General features: G+C 32.7%; 1 protein-coding gene across 7 annotated transcripts in view; it reads right to left on the reverse strand.

The window, feature by feature from the left end:
• The window catches only part of LOC143236671 (uncharacterized), a 66,311-nt gene that overhangs the window by 8,885 nt on the left and 32,930 nt on the right, over nt 1-24,496 (reverse strand). For all 7 annotated transcript variants that reach the window (XM_076475067.1, XM_076475061.1, XM_076475063.1 and 4 more), the window contains 5 exons: nt 22,295-22,553; nt 19,315-19,432; nt 17,799-17,964; nt 7,529-7,656; nt 4,468-5,611 (listed from right to left, as the gene is read on the reverse strand). In XM_076475067.1, coding sequence (XP_076331182.1) covers nt 4,468-5,611; nt 7,529-7,656; nt 17,799-17,964; nt 19,315-19,432; nt 22,295-22,553 — 1,815 coding nt within the window. The remainder of the gene's footprint in view (nt 1-4,467; nt 5,612-7,528; nt 7,657-17,798; nt 17,965-19,314; nt 19,433-22,294; nt 22,554-24,496) is intronic.

The following is a 24,496-nucleotide window of genomic DNA, read 5'->3' on the forward strand; positions in this document are numbered from 1 at the left end:
TTTCTTAATTTTCTAAATGGCAGTACTCAGGGCTTTATGTAGATGCCATGTGACATGGACACATATATATTTTCACTCATTAATTTATAGTTACAGTAAAACTCTGCCCAAGATAAATTCAGAAAAAACTCTTACACATCTATTTGCTTTATCTTTAATTACTACTGCAAAGACAACTTGGAAACCCCACAATTAAGTATAAACAGAAAAGAAAAAGGCTTCTTACTTTCAGATTTTCTATTATTGGCATACTTTGGTGGTAAGAAAAAGTATTAGGTTGAGGAATAATTCGTGAGCATTTTTAAATAATTTCATTCAAGCATTACATGCAAGACTATACAATACTTCAATGCATGAACACATTACACCCAAAACATTTATTATGAAACTTTATTTCATGCAATACCTAGGTATATAGTATGCATTGTTTTAAATGAAATTGCAAGAAATTAAATGCGAAAAGCAGATGGTGTCGAAAATGCTCGACTTTGTCCACTTGACATTCCATTTAATGAGCTAAAAATGAAAGCAAAAATTAAAGACATCTGAAAATCAAACACACCATCTATTAGAGCAAAAAATTATCTACCAAATGACATGAAATATTTTGCAAAAGCATTTCATTTATGAATATATTTTTTTAACTTGAAAAAACGCTCACGAATTATTCATCAACCCAATAAAAAGGTTTATTACTGCTTTTGGGATTATGAATTTAATTATAAAACAAAACTGATTTAAGTTATATGTATGTTTTGCTAAAGGCTTCATTTTGTATGAAATCCAAAATACTCAAAATGTTAAGAACAACGCTAGATGTCAGCACCATACACACATTTGATCTACTTGCAAATTGTTTCACTTTTGATCCAAAATGGCATCACAACAAAAGTTACAAAATTAAGAAGCATTAGAGTTGTATTGTAGCAGCTGAAATATTTGGCAGTCAACAGGTTAATGAACAATATGTTCTAATAACATGCATATAATGTGCAAGTAAACTGAAGTTTATCCACTTAAAAAAAGAACTCATTTGTGTATTCATTTTTCATCCAAGAATCTTTAACAACTGAACTCTGAATTACTGATTAAGTAAATACAGTTCATGTATTTTCTATCTGTTTAAAATAACTGAATTTTTCATAACATGTTATAAATTATGAACAATGTTTCTTTCAATCTAAAATACATGTCACCAAAGCACTAAAAGCATTCCATTACAAAACAACTTTTTGTCAAGTTACTTTTAATAAATAAGTATTTTGAGTCTTAAAATTTAACAAACCAATGGAACTGTTTCAGCTTTCTTCTGTTTTAGAAGAACTGTGATAGTTGAAATAATTTTATAAATCACACAGAAAGTATCTAGTATTCTCATCAAAGCTGGTTCAATCAAGGTATTGCTAATCAACAGGTTCATTAATTGATTACATTTGATTAATCAGTATACAAATAAGAAAAAATTGTGTTTATGCCACCATCTTAACTTTTCCAACCACTACTTTGGCTATTTCATTTCACATTGACTTTCTGTTTAGCTATAAAATAAATTTTTAGTTACCCTTGACTGCATATGATACTATTTCTAAAGACTGCCATTTCAGCATTTATAAAAAATTTTGTTTTCGGTAAAATTATTTTCCCACAAGTTTCACAGACATTTCTTAGTGAGTAAAAAATTGATAACATTGACTAAATACCACCAGAGATGGTAATTTCTTTTTAAATAAACAGTATCCCCAAAGATTTTCTGCGAATCAAATAAATTGATAACTAAATAATAAAAACATTTAACTCACAATAACAGTTAACAGAATTTTTATTTAAAACATATTACAATTACAAATAATTAAGTACTCAGATGATTTAATAATCAGTAATATCGAGAAAACTCACTTGTAAAGAAATATATATATGTAAAAATGGCTCGGTCATTGTCAAGAAGGTCAAAACGTTGTTCACTCCTCTACGTAAAAAAAATTTCTCAACCCAAACAAGCCGTTTTTACATACAGATTTTACTCAGATTATTTATTTTGCATCTGTTGTTTGTGTAGAATAAACAAAAATGCTATTCAATACAGATCTGAGACATGAAATGTTTGTAAAGTATATTTGTTAGAGAACAAAAAATCCATATTTAAACAAATAACAAAACACCTATATTACCCCTAATGTAATATTCCTGCACATAGGTAAAGCACTTAAACCTGTTAATGACAATAACATCACTAAACACTGTGCCTTTGGTACTGTGTTAATCCTTTAATTGTTTTCTTTGTTACCTATTCAATACACTTCTAAACTGTATAAGCCTACCTACCTTATCTCAAGATATCTGATGTCTTCTCAGTGAAGATAATTTTAGTAGCTTTTAGACAGATGCAATTTAACATACTACTATTTTCATATTTCACAAGAAACAGAACATTTAAACTGTGATAAAAAATAATGAAATCCATATGTGATCATCTAGTTCTTATTTTATACAATCATTTTTAAACTTTATTTTATTAATAAGTGATCAAATCACTTCATGTGGGACCATATCAAGATTTCAACCAAAACCAGTATAATAACTAAAGGAATGTATTTATCTAGAATTAATCAATTATTGGCTGAGGCCATAACCAAACTGCTACACACTCCACTTGGTTTGACTTTAGAGAAACTAAAAAAATGATTTAAAAGTAATAATTAGATCAATCAAATGATGTAGTGACATCTAATGTTTTTCTTTGATACCAGTAGCTATTTTTTTTAATAAGTTTTGAAAAACAAAATGTTTATAAAAGGTTAATCAATAGTTATTAATTTCTGAAAACAAGTGGAAGGAGGTAGAAATTTTGACCTAACTGAACCCCTCTCTAAAATTCAAACCTGCTTATAAAACATCAAATAATGAAGTTATTAATTCTAAAAAAACAAACCTGGGTGGGTTACCCCTAGACCCTCTGATAGATCCACACCTGTTTATCCACCATTGAAGCATGTGGTCATCAATGACTGGAACAAAAACTGAGGGGATTTGGATACTGTGGACCCCCCTTCCACCCACTTATAAAACATTACAGAGTAGAGTTATGCAATTATAAATTAGAAACATAACACTGTATAACAAGTAATTTTACACTTAAGAGGCCAGAGAGTTGTCAGTGGGTGATACCAGCAAGTTGTCTTACTTCTGGTCAACAGTTCAAAATTAATGACGGCCTCAGTAGCTTTGCAATAACAAAAGACAAAAAAATTTAGTGTCAATGGGGATCAAACCTAAGACTCTCTAATCACAAAGTATCACACCTATCACACACTCATTATATTTGTTTGTGGTTAAACACAAAGATGTACAATAGGCTATCTTTGTTGTGTCCACAGCAAGCATTAAAGCACATTTTTTTCATCAATAAGGCCTTCACTCTTACCACTGAGCTACTGGGAAGGAGAGGGGGATTCCCATTTTATAGTTTGTGTTTAACAACAAATATAATGGTGATATTTTAAATACCCATAAATAATACAGCAAATAATAGAAATAACCAAATTTTGAGTAGTTGCTTATGTTTGTGGGAATTGATTTAATCATAATTTTGATTAATTAACTAATTTACAGGACACTGATCAGTGTAACTGCTGCTCATAGATAACTGATTATATTTATTAAATCACCAGCTCCAATCTTCACCTTTTGACATCTTGTGTTTTAACCGACAGAATATTATATTTCATCCTATTCATCAAGTCCAATGTAAAACAACCCTAATGCTACTACAAGACATACTGTAATTTGGTATGTAACTTTTATATATTACTTAAAAATCAATGTTTAATTCAATGTATTTTTGAAAGCAAACAAACACATTTACATTTGGGTGTGGCTTTACCAACAATGTTCATGCCATACAGAACTTTGTTGTGAGAGTGTTTTTTTATGTCTTGCCTGTTTCTACTAAGTGATATACATTCACATATGAAACTCACTATTAATCATACTTACATGCAAAAAAAGACAAAAAATAATACCTATTTTAAACACTACAGTTACAAATAAAGCAATAAATGTGTTACCATTTCAAATGGTTAGTTTTCACACAAAGCAATCAGATCACATTTTGAACACAACTGTTAAAGGAAGGTCACTACATACATTTTTAAAAAAGCTAAAAACTGTAAAATACAAAACTATGCAAGGTGGTCTTCATAAAAATAGTTCCAAAGCTATTTAAATACTATTTTAAAAATACTTATTTCCAACTAGGAAAAAAAAAATATATATATATCCTTAATACAAAAATTTCATGTCTTTTTGCAATTAAGGCATTTTGTACAACTCAAATTCTGGTCTGTCACTAACACAACAGTTAAAGTAACTTTTGTGAAGAAGCCAAAAAAACAAACTTGAGGCATTACAACATACCGACAGTAGATACATCTAAGCTATAAGTGAACTTAAAACATTTTTATCACTCACATGTTTAGAAAGTGGTCTTGAGCTAGTAGAAGTGAGAGAGACTGGGTGGCTATTGAGGTTACTACTTGCACTATTAATATCTTCTAAGGCAGCAAAGAATCCTCCTGTTGTTGAACCTTTGATGAGCAACCCCAGCCCCAGTGGATGTGATAATGCCATGTGATTTGATGTTGTAGTAGTAGTAGTAGTCGGTATAGAGCTACCTAAAGCTTTATGGATCTTTGATTTAGATTTGGCACTATTGCTGGAGGAGTTAGTACTAGTGGTTCTACAGTTTGCTGAAGCCTGAATTTTTTGGTTTCCAATAGATTGACTGTTAACCAATCCTAAATGGTCAGATATTGATGACTTGTGAAGGTTTTGTATGTGAGAAAGTTGGCCAATTAGTCCTGCACCTCCAAGAGTTATTCCAAGACCACCACCAGGAGTTGCTAGCAATTTTGAACCAGAATTGGCAAATCTATTTATTGTAACAGAATGTAAAAGTGTACTGGTGACTGGCAATTGACCATTGACTACATCTGCTCCTTTGACCACAATACTTTCTTCTTTTCTAGCACTACTAGATGAGGTGACTGTACTTTGTAGACTTGTTGAATGGCTCGTAAAAATGCTATCTCTACCACTAGTAGAATAAGACACAGTTTGCAACCTTGACAAAACACCAATGTTTTCACCAAGTGTAAATGGATATGACAAAGATAGTGAGTTTCCTGCCACAGAATCAGACAACAGTGGCATCCTCATATTTCCCAAAGTTTTGTTATTTGGAGCATTGATTTGAGTAGATGATCCAGTAAGTTGTTTCTTCTTGAGACCACTACCTGTTGAGCTGGAATGTATACTATTTCTTGAAAGAGTTAAATCACTGTCTTTGGTTTTTAAAGCCTTACTCACACTAGGCTTTGATTTCAATGACTTGTTTGCTGTGGATACTTTTGAAGATGTGTTAGTGACAGTTGTAAAGGACACAAGATGAGCAAGTGTTACTGGACAAGTTGTTACAAAATTGTTGTTTGTGGTATTACTTGACAATTCAGACTTAGGAGGTGAAGAGGAAGCATTAGGACAGGTGAAGTAATAGGGATCACTTGAATTGGCAAGTTCTTCAACTGGAAGAAGCTGTGATTCTACACACAGTTTCCTTCATAGAAAAAACAAGACTTGTAAGGAAAATACATAAAAACATATAACTACATAAACTTCCCTGTCATAAATTAAAATATCAAATTTTATTTATATCTAAAAGTGTTTTACCTTTAGCACAAGAACTTTGAATGCTTTTCAAGGCTAGAAGTTATAACTTCTGAGCAAAACACATTTGACATCAAGTTACACTTTCTTCACAATCTTTCCCTCCATTGTGTGATTAATTTTATTTACTTTTTCAAGTAATAAAGAAAAAAAAGGTGTCCTTAGCATTGCACATGTAACACATTACACTTAGATAAAATACACAAAAACATTTGATAAACCACAAACTAAACAAATTAGTTTTAATACATTTAACTAAAACATAAACAAGGTGTTAAAACAATGTCATAAACAATATACCACACCACAGATATAGTGATGATACTTTTGTTATTTTTAAACAGAACACATGTACTCAGTTTTAATATGGGTGGCTTTCAAATTTCGAATTTATTGTGGGAAATAAATTGTTTTGGATTTGAATATTAGAACTATGACAATCCTGTTTTCTCTTATCATTAAGAAATTTGAATGAAGTGATAGTTAAATTTATTTTTGAAACAGTCTTTTTAGAAATGCAACAGAACAACATAACTAATTTTCTGTTTCTTACTGTCACATTTATTAATCATCAACTTTAATTTTATTTAAACCCAAAGTTTACCCAAAATTCATAAAAAACAACAAAAAAAGGATAAAGGTTTTTTTTGCACTTCAATATCCTTGTGTTATGATTTTGATCATTTTGGTATTAGAGAAGACTTCACAAAATTAATAATTTATCACATTTCTATATGTAAAAAACCCTAAACCCCACTGAAGAGTATTTTTTTGCATATTTATCAACCTTATCTCAGAAGTGATAATGGCACAGATACTAGCTCCAATTTCTAAAGTCTGTATAATGCTACTGAAAAGATAACTCTGCATATTAAAGATTCTTCATTCAAAACCTAAAGCCATAACTAAATATTAATAATTATTTGTTCAATTTGTGCTCTTTTATAGAAGAGTTTGAAACCATCTACAGGGTGTTCAGAAAGTCACTGTACACTTGTATATTTATTAACAGACACGTTTCAATATAGCATACAGGAGATAAATATGAATGACAATTATAAACAATGTTGAAAGTGACCCACACTGGCATCAATACAGGCCTGGATCCTGCTTATTTTGTTTCTAAACACTGCTATCACAGTTGCTGGCTTGAAATAGACTAAATAAAATATGATTACAAAACTGCACAGTGACTTTCCAAACACCCTGTACTTTTGTGGTTAGATTTAGCTTTCAAGTTTTGTTTTCCTTGTAGTTGTTACAGGCTAAGATATAGTGGATAACAAATTCCTTAAACTGTTAAGCTGATGAGAATTTGTATACAATAAAATAAAGATAAACAAATGCTAAAATATAAAATAAACAAATTACATAAACAGTACTTACATTTCATTAGGTAGAGTCTGGTAAAACATCAATTCCGTGTATATAATTCTTCCGTATTTTATTTTTAGAATTTTTTTTCTTTATCTATATCAAACATTTATGGGATACTTCTAAACTAAAACTCAGCAAATCAAAAACTCTTACAATGCCCCCCCATCTCAACCAACATACATTTTATCATTCATTTCATGTTTCAATCCAGTGGCTACATTGTGTTATATTGTACTCCAAAGCTATGTCACATCATATTTTCTTCACTTACTAAAGAGCACAATTTTGTGAATTTAAACAAAATTTACACCAAGGAGTGTGTGTTGCAAACCTAAAGACACACAATATTACTTTGGATAAACATTTTGTATCATCAATCTAGCTCAAAACTGGTAACATTTCAGAAAATAAGTATCTAAGTTTTACTTACTTTAGTGGAGGAGGATCTCCACCATGTTCTGTGCACAATGCAGCTCTGAATGCTGCCCTTTGAAGGTCCCACCGACGATCTAGTAAAAACATTCCATTCCCTAGCTGTCTCAAGCCAAATGTACAAATCTGAAATGAGTTGAAAAAGTTAATTTTTCATACAGATAAATGTCACCGAGGTGTATATAAAAATTTCAAAATTTACTGTGACATATGGTCTTCACACTTCATCTGTTTATTGACAGTCAAAGATGTTTGCTTTGCATAATGTGTAACTGTAGGTAAACATGGTGAAAAAAAAACTAAGTAGTGTATCTTCTCCAAACTTGTGTACATTTGAACAGTTGAAAACAGGTAATTTTTTATTTTCATCATAAAAGACATAAATAAAAGAATAACCTCAATTATATTTGTTATTAATCACAGCACCATCTATTGATAAAAACAAGCAATAAATATAGTACTTTTAGTACAGAGATAGGCTGGTAGTGTATTGGTATCTTCTCAACACTCACTAGGGCAAGCTATACCCTATATTAACAAATGTGTTGGAATTGCTGTTCCAGCTGGCAGAAGACATGTTCCAAAGTATTTTGTTAATTAATTCCAAGATGCAATAAAATAAAAGGACAAAAATCTGACATCTGTTATTAGATGTAATACTGGTGATTTGAATTATTTCAGAAGGTTTAACTCTCAAAAATCAACATATATAATATGTTGAAAAAAATAAACTACTGAACATGGTATGAAAGATTGCCTCTTGGTACATATAAGATCTAAATAATGTTGTAACAACACAATAAATAAGCGACTGTACACACACTAATATTTGTTTCATTAAAACAGCTTTGTGTGATTTTGTTTGTGTCAAACTCTCTGCCAATTGTTACATATTCTTTTAATTTTGTCCACAAAGAATTAACAAAAACACACACAAAACAATCACAGTGAGCTACAGAAGTGTAGTGCTTTTGCAAAATTAATTGTACTTTATTCATATCACTCAAAATCTGAGTCAAACTAACAAAAACAAATGCAAAGCTTTCATAGAGTAAGAGATAATGTAGTTCTTTGATAAAATTAAACACAACCTTTGTTTTCATTTCTCCAAATATAAACACAGAAATGTAAAAAAAAAAAATATATGACAAAAAATATGAACATAAAGAAATAACACTAACACAAGAAATACCCAAGCTGCTTCACTACAACTATGTAAATTGTAATGTGATGGATTTGTTATTTTACAGGGATATGCAATTCCTTTAACACTACCATATAAAATGAGACAGAAAACAATAAAACTAATTGTGAAACTAAAAAGGTTTCACTTTTAGCATGTGTTGTTTGCTGCAGAATTAAGCTACTGAACAATACACACTAACTGTTCCAACAAACTTGTTTTTTTTCATTTTAATACTTAAATGCAAACTATATACAATGTTTCCTGGTTTTTACAGTTACAAGAATTGTCTATTGCTTTCTTTTCTCTTTACATTATTGTATTTCAAATGCTACATAAACAATAGTGCAGTGAGTGCTTGATGTCTGTACCTCAAAATGTATCTAACTGAAACCCAATATTCTGGGGTAAAATGTATATCTAATTTGAAATCCAGCTATTTGTTGCACAAATATATATATATATATATATATACATACTTTCATTTAAAGTAAAAACTGAACCCTGAATAAATGGCTATATTAGAGAATTTGAATAATTTTACAATTTGAATTTCAGTTATAAAAACAGAAAACCCGAAATTAATGTTCCATCTTAAAATTATAATTATTCAGTCAGAGAATTGGTTGATTGGTTGATTTAATGTTTTATGGCACAAAGCAGCTAGGCTGTGTGTGCCAAACATCCAGTAAAAAGGTAAAAATAAAGTAAATGTAGTAAAATTCATAAAAGGAGATGGAGGTAAAACAAAACAGCATTTAAAAACATAAATAGCATAAAACCAATGTTGACATATAGTCCACAATGTTAAGAGAGAAACCACAGCAGGAGAAGTTGTAAAGGACTTTCTGTAGCATAATGGTAATTATCATAACCTGTCAGGAAGACTAACAGGTAAGTACAAGAACCACCATCAGTCACCTGAAGTTGGCCTTTCCAGGTTATGTGTCATTACGGCCAATATCAAAAAGTAAAGTAATAAAAGTTTTAAAAGATATGCAGCAAAATTGTAATAATAACTTGCCAGGATGACTAACAGGTAGTTCAAACAGCAGCATTAGTCACCTGAAGTTGGCCTTTCCAGTCCTGGTGTAGAGTTTTTTAATGTTCTGGCCATTTTCCAATGTCAAATTGAACTAGAGAAATTGAGACTGAAAAGGGAACCACAATAAAAAAGGTTTAATGAATAAATATAAAACACTTAAATGACATTAAAAAGATTAATGGCCTTTAAAAAACTTAAAACTTTATCAAGGTGTACAGTGTCACCGTCACCAATAACATTGTCTAATGTTATGGACAAACCTTGGGACAGAACATGTTTAAAATGGTGCCGTCATTAAGAGTCATAACGATGGCAAGAAAGTAAAAAGTAGCTTATAGTGATTTGAGTGTTACATAGACTACATACTGGTGCATAAGTTTCAAATAAAAAAAATGATGAGTTAAAAAACTGTGACCAAAGCGTAGTCTAGTTAGAACAACTTCCTCCTTCTGATCCTTATGGAAGCAAGGCGGCGAAAGTCCAATATAGGGTTTTATTTGGAAAAGCTTGTTTTCACGTTGCTCACTCCAAGTTAACTGCCAGTTGGCATGGAGCCGAGCCTTGAATACAGGACCATAGTCCATGTATGGAATAGGCACTGTAGTGATAGTGCCAGAGCAGATAGATTTAGTTGCCGTGTCTGCAAGCTCGTTCCCGTGAATACCACGTGGCCTGGTATCGAGAAAAACTAGATAGAAGTAAATGTTAACGAAAAATGGGTCAGTCAGTTTTGAATATCAGTGAGAATAGGGTGTGAACCAACGTGAAGCGATTCCAGAGCCAGAAGAGAACTAAGTGAGTCAGTATAAATAGTGCAGTTGGAGTACTGCTTAGCTTCAATATGATCCAGGGCAAGAGGTATGGCGTACAGTTCAGCAGTGAACACAGAAGCTGTAGATGGGATTCTGTGTGCAACAAACCATGACAGAGCCCACAGAGTCACCTGATTTAGAACCATCCATATAAATTGGAATTGAAAGATTGTTCGAAAGATGTTCAGTAAATAAAAGACGGTACTTCCAATCATGAGTATTTGCTCTTTTCAGATGACTTAAAGAAAGATCACATTTGGAGACTGCAATAAGCCATGGTGGGATGGGCTGACCAATGAATACTGCAATGTTATACAAGGACAGACCCAATTCATCCAACTGTGTCTGGATGCAAAGGCCAAAAGGAGCAATGGTAGATTGTCTGTTCTGAAAAAGTATGGCCACCAAGGAAGGAAAACACATCCCCAGATGGGATACTTTGGTAAGTAATGAAGTTTCAAAGAATACAGTAAAGACAGTTACAAATGGCGAAGGTGCAAAGAAGGTTCACGAGACTCTACGTATAAGCTCTGAACTGGGGAGGTGTGGAAAACCCCAGTGCAGAGCCGAAGTCTTTGATGATGAATGGGGTCCAGCATCTTTAAGGACATGGGTCTGGCAAAGCTATAGACCAGTGATCCATAGTCGAGTTTCAATTGAATAAGTGCATGATACATCTTTAACATAGAACATCAATCCGCTTCCTAACCGGTGGTAGAGAGGACATCAAAAACGTACAGTGCTCTTGCACATTTGACCCGTAGTTGCCTAATGTGTGGTATAATGATCAGCTTATGGTCAAAGATAAGCCCCAAGAACTTTGTGTCAGGGACCACATGCAGCACGACTTTGCCTATATGGAGATCAACATCAGGGTGAATACCCTGTTGGTGACAAAAATGCATGCAAACAGTTTTAGAGAGAGAGAAATTAAAGCTGTTTGCTGTGGTCCACTTCAGTACATGATTGAGGGCAGTTTGTAGTTGCCACTCAATATATCTCATGTTCAACGACTGACATGAGATATGAAACTCGTCGACATAGAGCCCGTTTGCATCAGTGAGAGCGAGTTGTTCAGTGATGGCATTAATCTTTGTACTGAAAAGTGTGACACTCAAAACACAGCCCTGAGGAACTCCAAGTTCCTGTAGAAAAGAACGGGAAAGTGTCGAACCCACATGAACTTGGAATCTCCTGTCCATTAAAAAATTAATAAAAATGGGTAAGTGGCCACATAACCCACATATATGGAGGTCTCACAAAATGCCATACCTCCATGTTGTGTCATAAGCCTTCTCAATGTCAAAGAATATTGATACTGTTGTTGTTTGAGATAGGCTTCTTTGATTGATATTTCAAGTCGAATCAGGTAGTTCATGGTAGAGTTCTGTTGTCATAACCCACATTGGGTGGGCAAGAGGAGGTTGTTTGGTTCCTCGAACCAAAGACGAGCATTAACCTCTTTAAGGTCTTACAGAGACAGCTCGTCAAAGCAATTGGACGGTAGTTTGAAAGAATCTTGGGATCTTTCCCAGGCTTAGAGAAAGGTAAGATAACAGCCTGGTGCCAGGCATTAGGAAAATCATTCTCCTGCCAGATCCGATTAAAAACAATTAGAAGAATATCAAGAGAAGCAGGAGATAGATGGCGCAGCATGTCATAGTGGACATCATCTGGTCCAACAGATGTACTGCCAGACCGATGAAGGGCCAGTTTCAGTTCCACCAGCGTAAAAGGACGATTATAGTCATAGAGACAATCAGTTCAAAAGGAAAGAGGTGATCACTCTGTCCAAGTCTTGATGGCCAAGAAAATAAAGGAACAAGTAGAAGTTCTAGATACCCAGCAAAAGCTTTCACCTAGAGTATCAGCAATGCTCTGGATATCAGCTACTTCTTGGCCATCAGAGAGTAAGATCGAGAAAGGGACAGAGTGTAGTGCCCACTGACCTTTCAAATACTGTCCCATCAATAACAGCACTTCCCCAGAGGGGGTGATTCCATTAAAGTCCCCCAAGATGAGAAAGGGAGATGGCAACTGTACAATGAGAGCATCAAGGTCTGATTGATCATATGTCTCTCCAGGTGACAGGTAGAGAGAACAAACAGTGATGGTATGACCCAACGAAACACCGATGGCTAAGGCTTCCAAGGGTATGTTGAGTGACAAAGACAGGGTGGACACATGCTGATCAACCAACAGTGCCACCCCTCCAATATACTCATCCATCACACAGCCTGCCATTTCTGTACAGAGAAAACTGCTGAAAGGTGACTGTATCAGCAGGTTTAAGAAATGTTTCCTGTAAGGAAAGACATACAGAATGGTAGGAAGCAATCAGTGTTTTGATGTCATCCAGATTAGATCGTAAACCTTGACAGTTCCATTGTATCAAGGTGGCCATTTTTAATGATGTGTTGGCGAATTGGCTGGAGAACCCTTCTGTTTACGACCACACCTTTTTCCCTTACTGTCCTTATTCGGAGGAGATCTATCAACCTCCATGGATCCTGACCTGGGTCGATTGAGTAGGTCTTTGTTGTTGGAAGGGGATTCCAGTGACTGAGGACGTGAACAAATGACTGTTTTGCATCTTGGGAGTGAGAGAAAAAGATATATCTGAAGAAATACCTGTTCCTGGAACCAAAGGATGTAAATCTTGAGGTTTGTTGGAATGCATGGGAGGATCAGAGATGGGTGTAGAAGTTGATTCATCAACTTTTTTAATCATGGAGGTCTTAAGGCTTTTTATTTGTTTTGAGAACAATTCTCTCAGAGGCACAAAGAGATCTGTCTGCACTTCCACTGTAGTTGTGGAACGACGTGCAGCAGTATGTGTTTGAGAAAAAGTGGTGGAGAGCAATTTTTGAGCCTCAGGATAAGTAATGTTATGAGTTGTTTTCAAATGCTGCACCTCTTTTTCCTCCAACTATTTAGGGCAAGAATGAAAGTAGGAAGGGTGAAAACCATTGCAATTGACACAATGTGGGTCCATTTCACACTCATAAGCATCGTGATCCTTGCCACAAGAACAAGCACATGTCAGGGAACCACGACATGATGTCTTTGAGTGACCGAACCTCTGACACTGGAAACATCAGAGAGGGTTTGGAATGTAGGGGCATACCTTGCAATTAAGATAACCTGCAAGGATATTTGTCAGCAGTGTAACTCTATCTTTGCGGGTGGAGATGTGCCTCACTGCAGAAACTCTAGTGGAGAAACCAGCAAGAATCTCTGACTCTGGAATGTTCTTCAAATCCCTCTCAACAATAACTCCTCGTGATGAATTCAAGTAGCATGAGGTGCAATCTCAATAGGTATATCCCCAATCGCCTTTGAATTCAAGAGGAGTTCACTGTGTTGGGATGTGGATGTTTCAACCAATATGTCTCCAGATCAAAGCTTCCTTACTGACTTTGGAGAGCCAGCAAGTTCCTCCAGTCCCTTCTGAATAAAAAAAGAGGGACATTTGCCCTAAAGGTTTCTCTGATAGAGAATGTAGGATGAGAAAATTAGGTACAACTTGTGATACAGATGTTAAAGATTGCTGATAAGAGTCCTCAAGATGTGGTCATTTACCTATTGACTGTTTTTTCACTATTGTATTTAAATTTTTTATTAAGAGGATCCATAGGAAAAAAAGAAAATTTTGGTGCTCACTGACCCCACCCACCATGAAGCCCTACGATGTCAAGCAAGGACACTGCAGCAATACCAGGGTTTCATGAGCACTATACCAAAACACCAGCATCAGACACAATGTCCACAACACATGTTGAGAACTTACAACACTGGTACTTGGTTGACTCTAGCCCAAGTGGACCAGCCAACTGACCCAAGGGGGGTCACCCAAAGGCTGCCCATCTACAGGAATTCAATGCCAAAGTGGTGTGTTAGGGTTGGACCCCTCAACCACCAGGATCCTCTCCTCTCCTTCATGGGTCGCCACGCACGGCAAATACATGGGTGGATGTTTAGATCCCAGAGGAGGAAACCTGAAAGACCATAACCTTCCATGGGAGTTCCCCTCACCACGTACAGGAATTCACACTGAGGAGTCAGCTAGAGAAATATTAATTTCTATACTTTTTTATATATGGCGTGAGCATGAAATACTTCATAACTAATCAGTGATGTCGAGAAAACCCACTTGTAGAGAAATATATATGTAAAAATGGCTCGTTTGGGTTGAGAAAATTTTTTACATAGAGGAGTGAACAACGTTTCGACCTTCTTCGGTCATCGTCAGAAAAGTTTCTCACAAAACCATCAACATAATTTCATAAAACAGAAAGTTAAAAAATAATCTTACAAAAAAGAGGCATTAATTCCATTAAAAAAACATAAAACAAGATAAAAACATAAAAATTCTAAAAGCAGATTATGGAAATGCTATAGTCATAATGAATACAAATGAATACATTCAAAAAATGAAGAACATCCTATCAGACACTAAGAAATTTAAACCAACACACGAAACTCAACTAAACAAAATACTACTAAAAATGAAAAAAGCCAACACAATTTCACAAACACTTTATTCCTACCTATGCAAAACAGACTCACGCACACCACAAATATACAGCATCCCCAAACCTCATGAACCAGATTGTCCATTACGACCAATAATGTCCACATATGAATCGTTTAATTACAATCTTGGTAAATACATAGCATGGGCATTCTCTAAATATGTAACATCAGCAAGCTCATTCATCAAAGACTATTTTAATTTCAAGTCTAATCTTAATCAACTTAAGGGTCTCTATATCCGAGACCCTAACCCATCTATAGACATTCCCAGCAACCAATTAGCAACCCTCATAGAATTCACCACGATGAAGACAAACTTCATGTTCAACAACCACAACTATATACAAACAAATAGCCTAAGCATGGGCAACCCAGTATCACCAGTTCTAGCCAATATTTTTATGACACAAGTTGAAACACGAGCAATTAACACAGCATTACATCCACCACTATACTGGTACAGATATGTAGACGACACGGTTGCGGGATTCACATCTACAGAACACACACTTAATTTTTTCAATCACATTAACACTATACATCCCAACATCAACTTCACATATGAACAAGAAGGAAGCAATCAAATATCATTTCTTAACCTCAAAATTACAAGAACCGATACACAATTTAAAACAGAAATCTATCGAAAAATCACCCAGACTAGACTATACATTCCTTGGGACTCAGCACATGAAACAAAACAAAAACTCAACACACTAAGAAACCAAATAAACACAGCCATAAAACTATGCTCACCAGATAAAATTAACAATGAATTAGACACAATAAAACAATACTTCATCAACATCAATAAGTTTCCTCTGCAAACCATAGAAAACATTATACGCACACACCTAGACATAAAGCAAAATCAACCAACAAAAGTAAATATAAATCAAATACGAATCAAAAAATCATGAAACCATATACTGCTGTGTACCATATATTCCCGACATCAGCAGAAAAATAACCAACATTTGGCAAAAACTAGTTACAAAATATGACATTCCAGTTAATACCAAATTTATTCAAAAACCAGGCACAAAACTGAGGTCTATACTATGTAAAAACTACACTGACAAACATCACACCAACATTATTTATAAAATACAATGTGATAACTGCAACGACTTCTGTATTGGAGAAACAAGTAGAAAAATGGAAACCAGATGTAAAGAACATAAAAAGTCACCTTCACACATTTTCAAACACTAAGTCAAATAAACACAACATAACCATAGAAAACACTCAAATACTAAATAAAGAAACAAACATAAACAAACACAAAATTAAAGAAGCCTTACTTATACAACAACCTAAGCCCAAAATAAACCAATACAAAGGAACATCTTTATATCTATTTTAAAATATAATATAATAAATAATAATAAAAAATAAATAAATAATATAAAATTGTATATTCAACATCTAAGCCCACCCTCTACATTCTGACACTCATTACACAACCCCTTTCAAAAATGTGGTCAGCTTACGGTCAGTTACCTCTCTCTTTCTTTGTGAACCTGACGATGACCGAAGAAGGTCGAAACGTTGTTCACTCCTCTACGTAAAACATTTTCTCAACCCAAACGAGCTGTTTTTACAAAAATACTTCATAACTAAGTTATATAGTGAACAATATTGATGTTTCACAGCTACATCAAGGTTGTTAAATTCTATAGAATAAAAGCATTTCTATGTCAAATTTTGGTCAAAGCTCTTGGAAACAATAAAGCAAATGATAGAAAACTTGAAATTTATGACAAAAACATGACAACTCAGAATTGTTAAATGTATTTATAGAAAATGCTGGGGAAAAGATCTGGGTTCAAAAAGTGTTTTATACAGATATTAACTTACTCAATTGACTAACTGTTAGACAAGATTTTAGACCTGCACAAGTTGCCATACAATAAGTTTTCATTTTTTACTGGCTATACAAAACTACATATTTAAACCAACAAGAAAGTTAAATGTGTTATCCAGAAGATGTAGATTGGTATTATCATTGAAACTCTTTAATAAGATTCTTAAAAAGTTTGAAATTGAAGAGAATTACTGTTTTTTAATGCCAATGATTTACATGTCACTGTAAATACCTTTTATGTATACGTAATTGAGGAAATATGCATAAAAATAGTGTAAGAACAATATAATGGAACAGTATACATAGTGAACTGTACAAAATTAGAATAAACAATAATGTATCTCCTACACCTGCTGGAATTTGTTTCTCACGTTTATCACATGTCCATTGAATTAATTCAACAAATATATACCTAAGATATAGCTTTGCACTAAGTGTAATTTATATTCCTTTTGACTTGTAATGTGCATGAACAATTATGGAGGAAACTAATTAGAAAGAACACATATTTTTTTTTTTTTAATACCAGCTCTTGACTATAAAATAAAAATCTGGCATATTCTCTTGTATATTCTGACTATATTTGCACAGGGTAACTGTTCAAAAAAAAAAAAAAGTTTGAAAGATGTACATCAGTTGCATACTATTATATGAGTAATAGTAACAACAAATAATTTATTTCTTTTACTGTTATTTGATATCAACATCTTTTTTCAGTTTAGGTTTCCATAAAAAGGACAATAAGTCCATTTATTGCTTTTGTACTTTTTATTCTAAAAACCACAGAAAACTCGTATATATATTATTATGTTAAAGTTCACTTACTGCAGCTGGACGGGGATGATGCTTGATAAAAGGAAGATCTAATGCAGATGTTTTGGTGTCTTCCTGTTTACTTTGGGCAGTTATTTTCACTTCCTGCTTGTTACTAATTGATGTTGCTGAAGTAGGCCTTCCTGGACCAAAGTTCAATAATGAAGGCAATCTACAGCTGTTAAGAGTTTAGATTCTATGTCAAACACTTATTTTTTGGTTCTAAATCTGTTACATCAATTACAGAAAAAAGTAACAAACAATGTAAATTTAAATCCTAAGAACAAATGAAGTGAATCCTAAAATGTATAATATAACCTAGGACTGGTTCTATGATCATTACACAAGAATCCAACTGTTCATAACATAAAAATCAATGCTAATCTTTGTTTCTCTCGCTTTCTTTACCTCAATAATTAACTGTCCATATAGGACATGGATTTATCTACCAAAACATTCATTCTGCCTAGTGTTTACATGTGAATGTCTGCACTTCATGTTTGACCTTTTTTATAGTACATACCATAAACACTAACAAATACCTCATAGAACTTAATATGTAATTTTCTTGGACAACAGCTTTATTATCCAACATTAAGTTATTGGCATGAAAACTTATAGAATGCACTGGGACCCTTCCACAGACATTTAACTGTAGCAAGTACATTACAAAATCCAGAAATATCAAATTGTATGTAGGAATGGTATTTTCACAACTGCCAAATACTAAAGCAACTAGTGTCAGTAAATGAATCATCATACATTAAACTGAAAAACATCTCTTGCTGGTTCAATTTGCCTGTTGTAATATTCAATGAGATGATGCCATAATATGGCAAGTCAAACTACTCAGTACATTACAAACAACTGAAATATCAAACATACTATACAAAACACTTTAATGTAATACTACTAGCAAGAACTCAAAAACTAATATAAACTATTTTAAAATTAACTAATAGGATTGGTTTAAATTTATGTAAAACATTATTAATGGATACAAGAAATACATAAGTTGCAAATCACATGGAGTCTACAATGAATAATATAAATGAAATACAGGATACAACTACACTTTACAAAACAAAGATACATAGAATATTTGAAAAGTACAGTGCTATAGTTGATAAATTAGAAGGTGCACTTTATAGATATAAAACTTATAAAAAAAAATTGTAATATAAACAATTAAAATCTAAACACACAAAAAAACCCAACAATTTTAAAGATAACTAATTTAACATTAACAAACTGCAGTGCTACAGAACACTATGAGAATTGAATAACTGATTGTTTTGGAATTAAACACAAAGCTACACAACAGGCTATCTGTGCTCTGCCTACCAAAGGTATCAAAACTGGATTTTTAAAGGTGAGAGTCTGCAGATGTACTGCTGTTCCAATGTAGATCATGAGAATGAAAACTATGCCACTCAAAACTAAATCTTTCTAATGCTACAAAATATAAAATCATAGTTTATTTTACAGGATTCAGAATAATTAATTAAACAGATGCCAGTTACCTTACCTGCTCTGTGGAATGATATGAGACACTGGTTTATTGGAATGAGCTTTAGGAGACTTTAATTGAGGTGCAGGTGCTGTCCTCTGGACACTACAGTTCAAACTAGAACCTTTTATGGACCCTTAGAATTATATAGAGGCTATATATTAATTAACTAAATTTAATACATAAATATGCAAGTAATAAAATTATCACTTCTGTAACATAAATACTAAAATATTTGTGTTATTGGTTACATACACCACATACCAGACCCAACTTTGTACTGAGCTCTTGATGACAGATTTTCAACATTAAAGTTATTTTTTACCCTTTAGATATTGGTTGCTCAAATAATGCAAACTTTCTTGCATTAAAACTTTCAAAATTTTACTATACTACTTAATTATCAATGTTTCAATAACCTGGTATTAAAATGTAGTTTATAATTTAAATTTAAATTTCTTAACTTCAAAAGAAAATATTTAGTTCAATTCTCAATCTTTTCTTTATTTCTTTGTATCACATGACACTTCTTTGCCCAAACTGTCAGGACTTGTTTTTTAATTAAGCGCAAAGATACACAATGGGCTACCTGTGCTCTGCCAACCATTTTAGCATTGTAAGTCTGTAGATATACAGCTGTGTCACAGGAAAGGTAGGGGGGTTCTGAGCAGTGGTAGATTTAAAGTTGTGTGGGCCCAGGAGCTAATTATCTTTGTTAGCCCCACACCACATGTAATGTTACATAGAATAAAATTATCAATGGGCCCTAAGGCTGAACTCCCTCTAGCCCCTACCTAAATATGTCACTGCTTCTATAGACTTACACACACTTGTACATTAAATATCACCAAGCTAAAATTCAAATGTACAAGTTTTTCTTGATTTAATTAGTTACATACAATGGAAACTTGCATACCACACACCTCCTAGCTCATGAATAGTTCTTTCATTTGCTACTAAATTATTTCTGATCAACATAAAAGGGTTTTAATCCACTGTTTTCCTTTCAAGGTTAACTCATTCTTACAATTAGTTCTTCAGAGTCTGTTACCACTGGTATCACCTTGACAAGGTAAGGAAAATATTTTAATGCATACATAGCTCAGTTAGAAAACCAATTACACTATAATAATCCTTGGACAATATATTTTTGTTGCATGCTAATATTTTGCATTCTACATTACATATTTAAAATAACAGAAAATTATGCAATGTACTAACAACACTCCTACAAAAATAGAGGGTCAACTTTCATCCAGATTTCAAAAGCAAAAAGGTATATATGCAAGTATTACATTTTTTATTTTTCATTTATTGTTACAAAAATAAAGTGTAAAAATTAGAAAATTGTTAGATTAAATAACAAAATTTAGAAACAAAGCAACCAGAAAACTTTATAACACAAACATCTCACACAAGTGAGCAAATAGATTACAGTCATTTTATAGAAAGAAAGAGAACTTTTTTCTGGTTGTTACAAGATTGATCAAATGAACTAAGCTTATATACAGTGTATACAATAACAGGTAAAGTTTAAAGCTTTACTGTAAAAAAACCTTTTGATATTAATTTATGAGGTTTTCAAAATAATGCAATTAAATTTGAGAACTGTATAATGAACAGAAGTATTTTTAATCTCAACATGAAATCATTTTGTAGTTGGACTATTCAAAATTGAAGTCATTCTGACTCCATAAAATCACAGCAAATCTTGAGTAAACATTTTGAAAAATCTGATTTTTTCTGTGTACACAAAACTTGTGAAGTGTCAAACTTCATGGTTACATGGTCGGTCAAAACTACCAAGTCCACGAGAGAGAGCGTTAATTCAAAAACTATATTTACTAACACACTGAATTAGCCCTGGTCATTTGAGCCAATTTTACACATTTCCAAATAAAATTTCATGAATATAGCACTTCATTTATATCTGTACACCTGAAATTCTAAACATTACATTGGTTTTCAATTCACACCTTATGTAATTTAACTTTTAATATGTTAACTACAAATAAAACTAACCAACTTCTTATCCTTATTCTCCACAGTTTACATTTAGACACAGTATTTTATTCCATAATACTTGAGAAAGCCAATGTGCTGAGCTTGAAATTATGCTTCTCAATACAAAATGTCATTGTTAACATTGTTGCTCTGAAGAAGAAAGGTCCACTTTTCAAAGTAGAGGAAATTAATCACAGAGTCACACAGTGATATGTGTATATCACTTTAATGCATGTTAAAATTCACATTGAAATATGAATCAGTCTTTAAACAACACTTACATTTTTAAATTCTACACAGATTTTTAAAATATTTTATGATGAAAAAAACATGGTTGGTTATAACATACAATGACTTGTATGAAACTGTTTAATCATTTAAAAGGCAACAAGTTGTAATGTGTAGAACACCTTAGTTGGTGGAGCATGAAACTGAGTACTGGTACATACATATCACATTCAACAATATAGTTGAAAAGCTTCTCTCATACTGGAGGCTATTATTAGACCAGTAACACATAACATAATTTTAATTATTAACAATCTTCTTGTGATATTATACAATTCACATATTACTAAAGAAAAACATTCATCCATATTGTTAATGCCTAAATATTCCCTCAATCAATACAAATCTATGTTTAGCTTTCAATTAAAGTTAACCTAATGAATTATGTGTTCAATGTTTAATTACATTACCAACAAAACTGCACCAGAGTACTAAAGTACAGTGACTGGCTTCAACGTACCCATATTATTATTTCACATATAAGCCTGGCTGCAGTGTATCATCAATATTACAATCTTCCTGTCACAGTTTTTACCCATTTCTTAAATGTGGCTTTGATATATTACCTAATAACCTACATTTCAAAAGGGTATAACAACCTGGTAAGTAAAAATGTTTAGAAAAAAAAAAGGTTATTTTGACTAAATTGATCCCAAAAGCAAGTATCCTATTAATAAGCTTATTATAGTTAAAACTGTTACCATACCTGAAATATCTCTAGAATATGGGCTTAAAGGAATAACTAGGGTTCTGTTGATCAGTGTGGTTGATAAACTCTGCACTGGCTTTTCATTTGTAGCATTTTGGAGTTTTAACTTCCCATTTTGCCCATCACATGCATTTGAAATTGGAGATGCTTGGGATGCCCTAAGAGCAGCTTCTTTTGTGGAACGATGGTCAGCAAGAAGTTCGTCAAAATTCTTTTTCCTGCCAATAACCTTTCTACGTAGAGACAGGGAGTGAGACTGTGCAATGAAAAAGCTTTGTAAAAACATTTTTTTCAGATTTGACATGAACAGTGTGAAGAACACTTAACACCTCAATAAGTTTTAAAATAAAATTTCTTGTCTTTCACATTTAATTTTAGTTCTTAAAATTACTGACTTGATCATTAAATGTATTTAAGATTTTATCACAACAGCATAAGACGAAGTTTTTACAATGCTTAAATATATCAAAATACAAAGAAAACTATTTACGAGCAGTGATTACATTGATTAGTACCACATAATGTTGTCATTTAATCAAAATTAGAATTAAAACAATTACAACAGTATTCTAAATCACTACTGTTTTTGATAATGTCAACAACTGATTGATCAAACTTGTGATGAAATAGATCATCATGAAAATGATCAACTAAATGGAATTGGGGTTCCAGATTATTACTACTTTTAGTGATTCCAACTATTTGAGTTATTGAAATATTGCCATTACACTTTCTCACATCATCTTTATTATAGTAAAACTACTTGTGACTATCACTAATATTTAACTTTTGACTTGAGAGAAGGCCACTGGCTGGCAACACCCACTGCAACATTTTTTCTTTTTTTTTTTTGTTGACGAACTGCTGACTAGAAGGAACGTAAAGTCTTAGGCAGCACCTAAAGCCTTTTTTTTTTTTTTAACTTGCCGATATCATAGTTTGAAAATACGGTACAAATATATTAGCAAATAACAATAACTGCCTAGCTCTATCTTCAGATACACTAATTTAGGATTAACTTACTTTGATAATCCTAAATTGTTATATAAAACCTGTAATAAACTGAAAATATTACTAAGTGTTTAGTAGGTTTTTTCTACATGCCATAATAAAACTACTGTACTGAAACAACTTAATATTTTTGATAGAAACATAATTATTATTTTAAAACAACTTTTTATACAAAATTAATAAATTTATTATGCTAAAATAAAAAAATCTTCCGTATTAGTGATTTCAAAAAATCTGATAACTTTTGCCATACAACTACATCAGGTGTCTGTTAGGTGAAAGTCTTTCACTTTCATAAATAAAATCATTTTTCAAAACAATAATGAACAAGACTTCACCAGCAATACTGATGTTTCTGGAAAGAATAAAAAATATTAAAACTTGTTATGAGGAAAACTTATTTCAAATATATTTCACACATAGGTACACACATGGTTCAGTGACATTTGGGTAACAGCAAGCCAGGCAACAGGAGAATTCAGCAAGAGCAGACTGGGTGACAGAAAATTATGCTGAAAGACAGGTTGTCAAAAGACAACTCATCCAAACATTAACTTGTCAACAGCAAATTCATGACACTTGTGTCATGAGATAGATTTGTTATAAGATTAATGTTTACTTAGGGGGGAATACATGCATGTTTACATGTACATGAATTAGGTTTACAATGTATTTGGGTAATTTGTTGTATTTTTAATAGATAAATACAAAAACAATGATATGACAGACAAAATAAGTTTGCAAAGTACTTAATTTATACTTTGAAAATGAACCAAATAAGAAAAGAATATAAAATATACTGAAAATTAATATGTTATAGAAACCTTATAGCAAAAACTAAAAATGACATCATAATGATTTATATAGTAAAAATGCTACAGTATTGTTGAACAGTTGATAATATTGTCACCAAATGGGTTGTTGCAGAGTTGGATATCACCCAGTTTACCCTGAACTACACACACACACACACACACACAAATTGTTAAGTGAAAAACCTTTTTGGATGATATGTGGCCTTGGCACTGCCATTAGTTTTACTTTATTCATCATAAAATTTATTTTCACTTGAGTGGAAATTCATTATTTACAGAGCACTTCACAACTCAAATGTCACATTATTACAATCAGTGGAAATTAGTTAACCACAAGCCTGAAAACCAAAATATAAAGGTTAAAAACCTGTTA

The sequence above is a fragment of the Tachypleus tridentatus genome, chromosome 13, assembly GCF_004210375.1.
Source record: "Tachypleus tridentatus isolate NWPU-2018 chromosome 13, ASM421037v1, whole genome shotgun sequence".
NCBI lineage: Eukaryota > Metazoa > Arthropoda > Merostomata > Xiphosura > Limulidae > Tachypleus > Tachypleus tridentatus.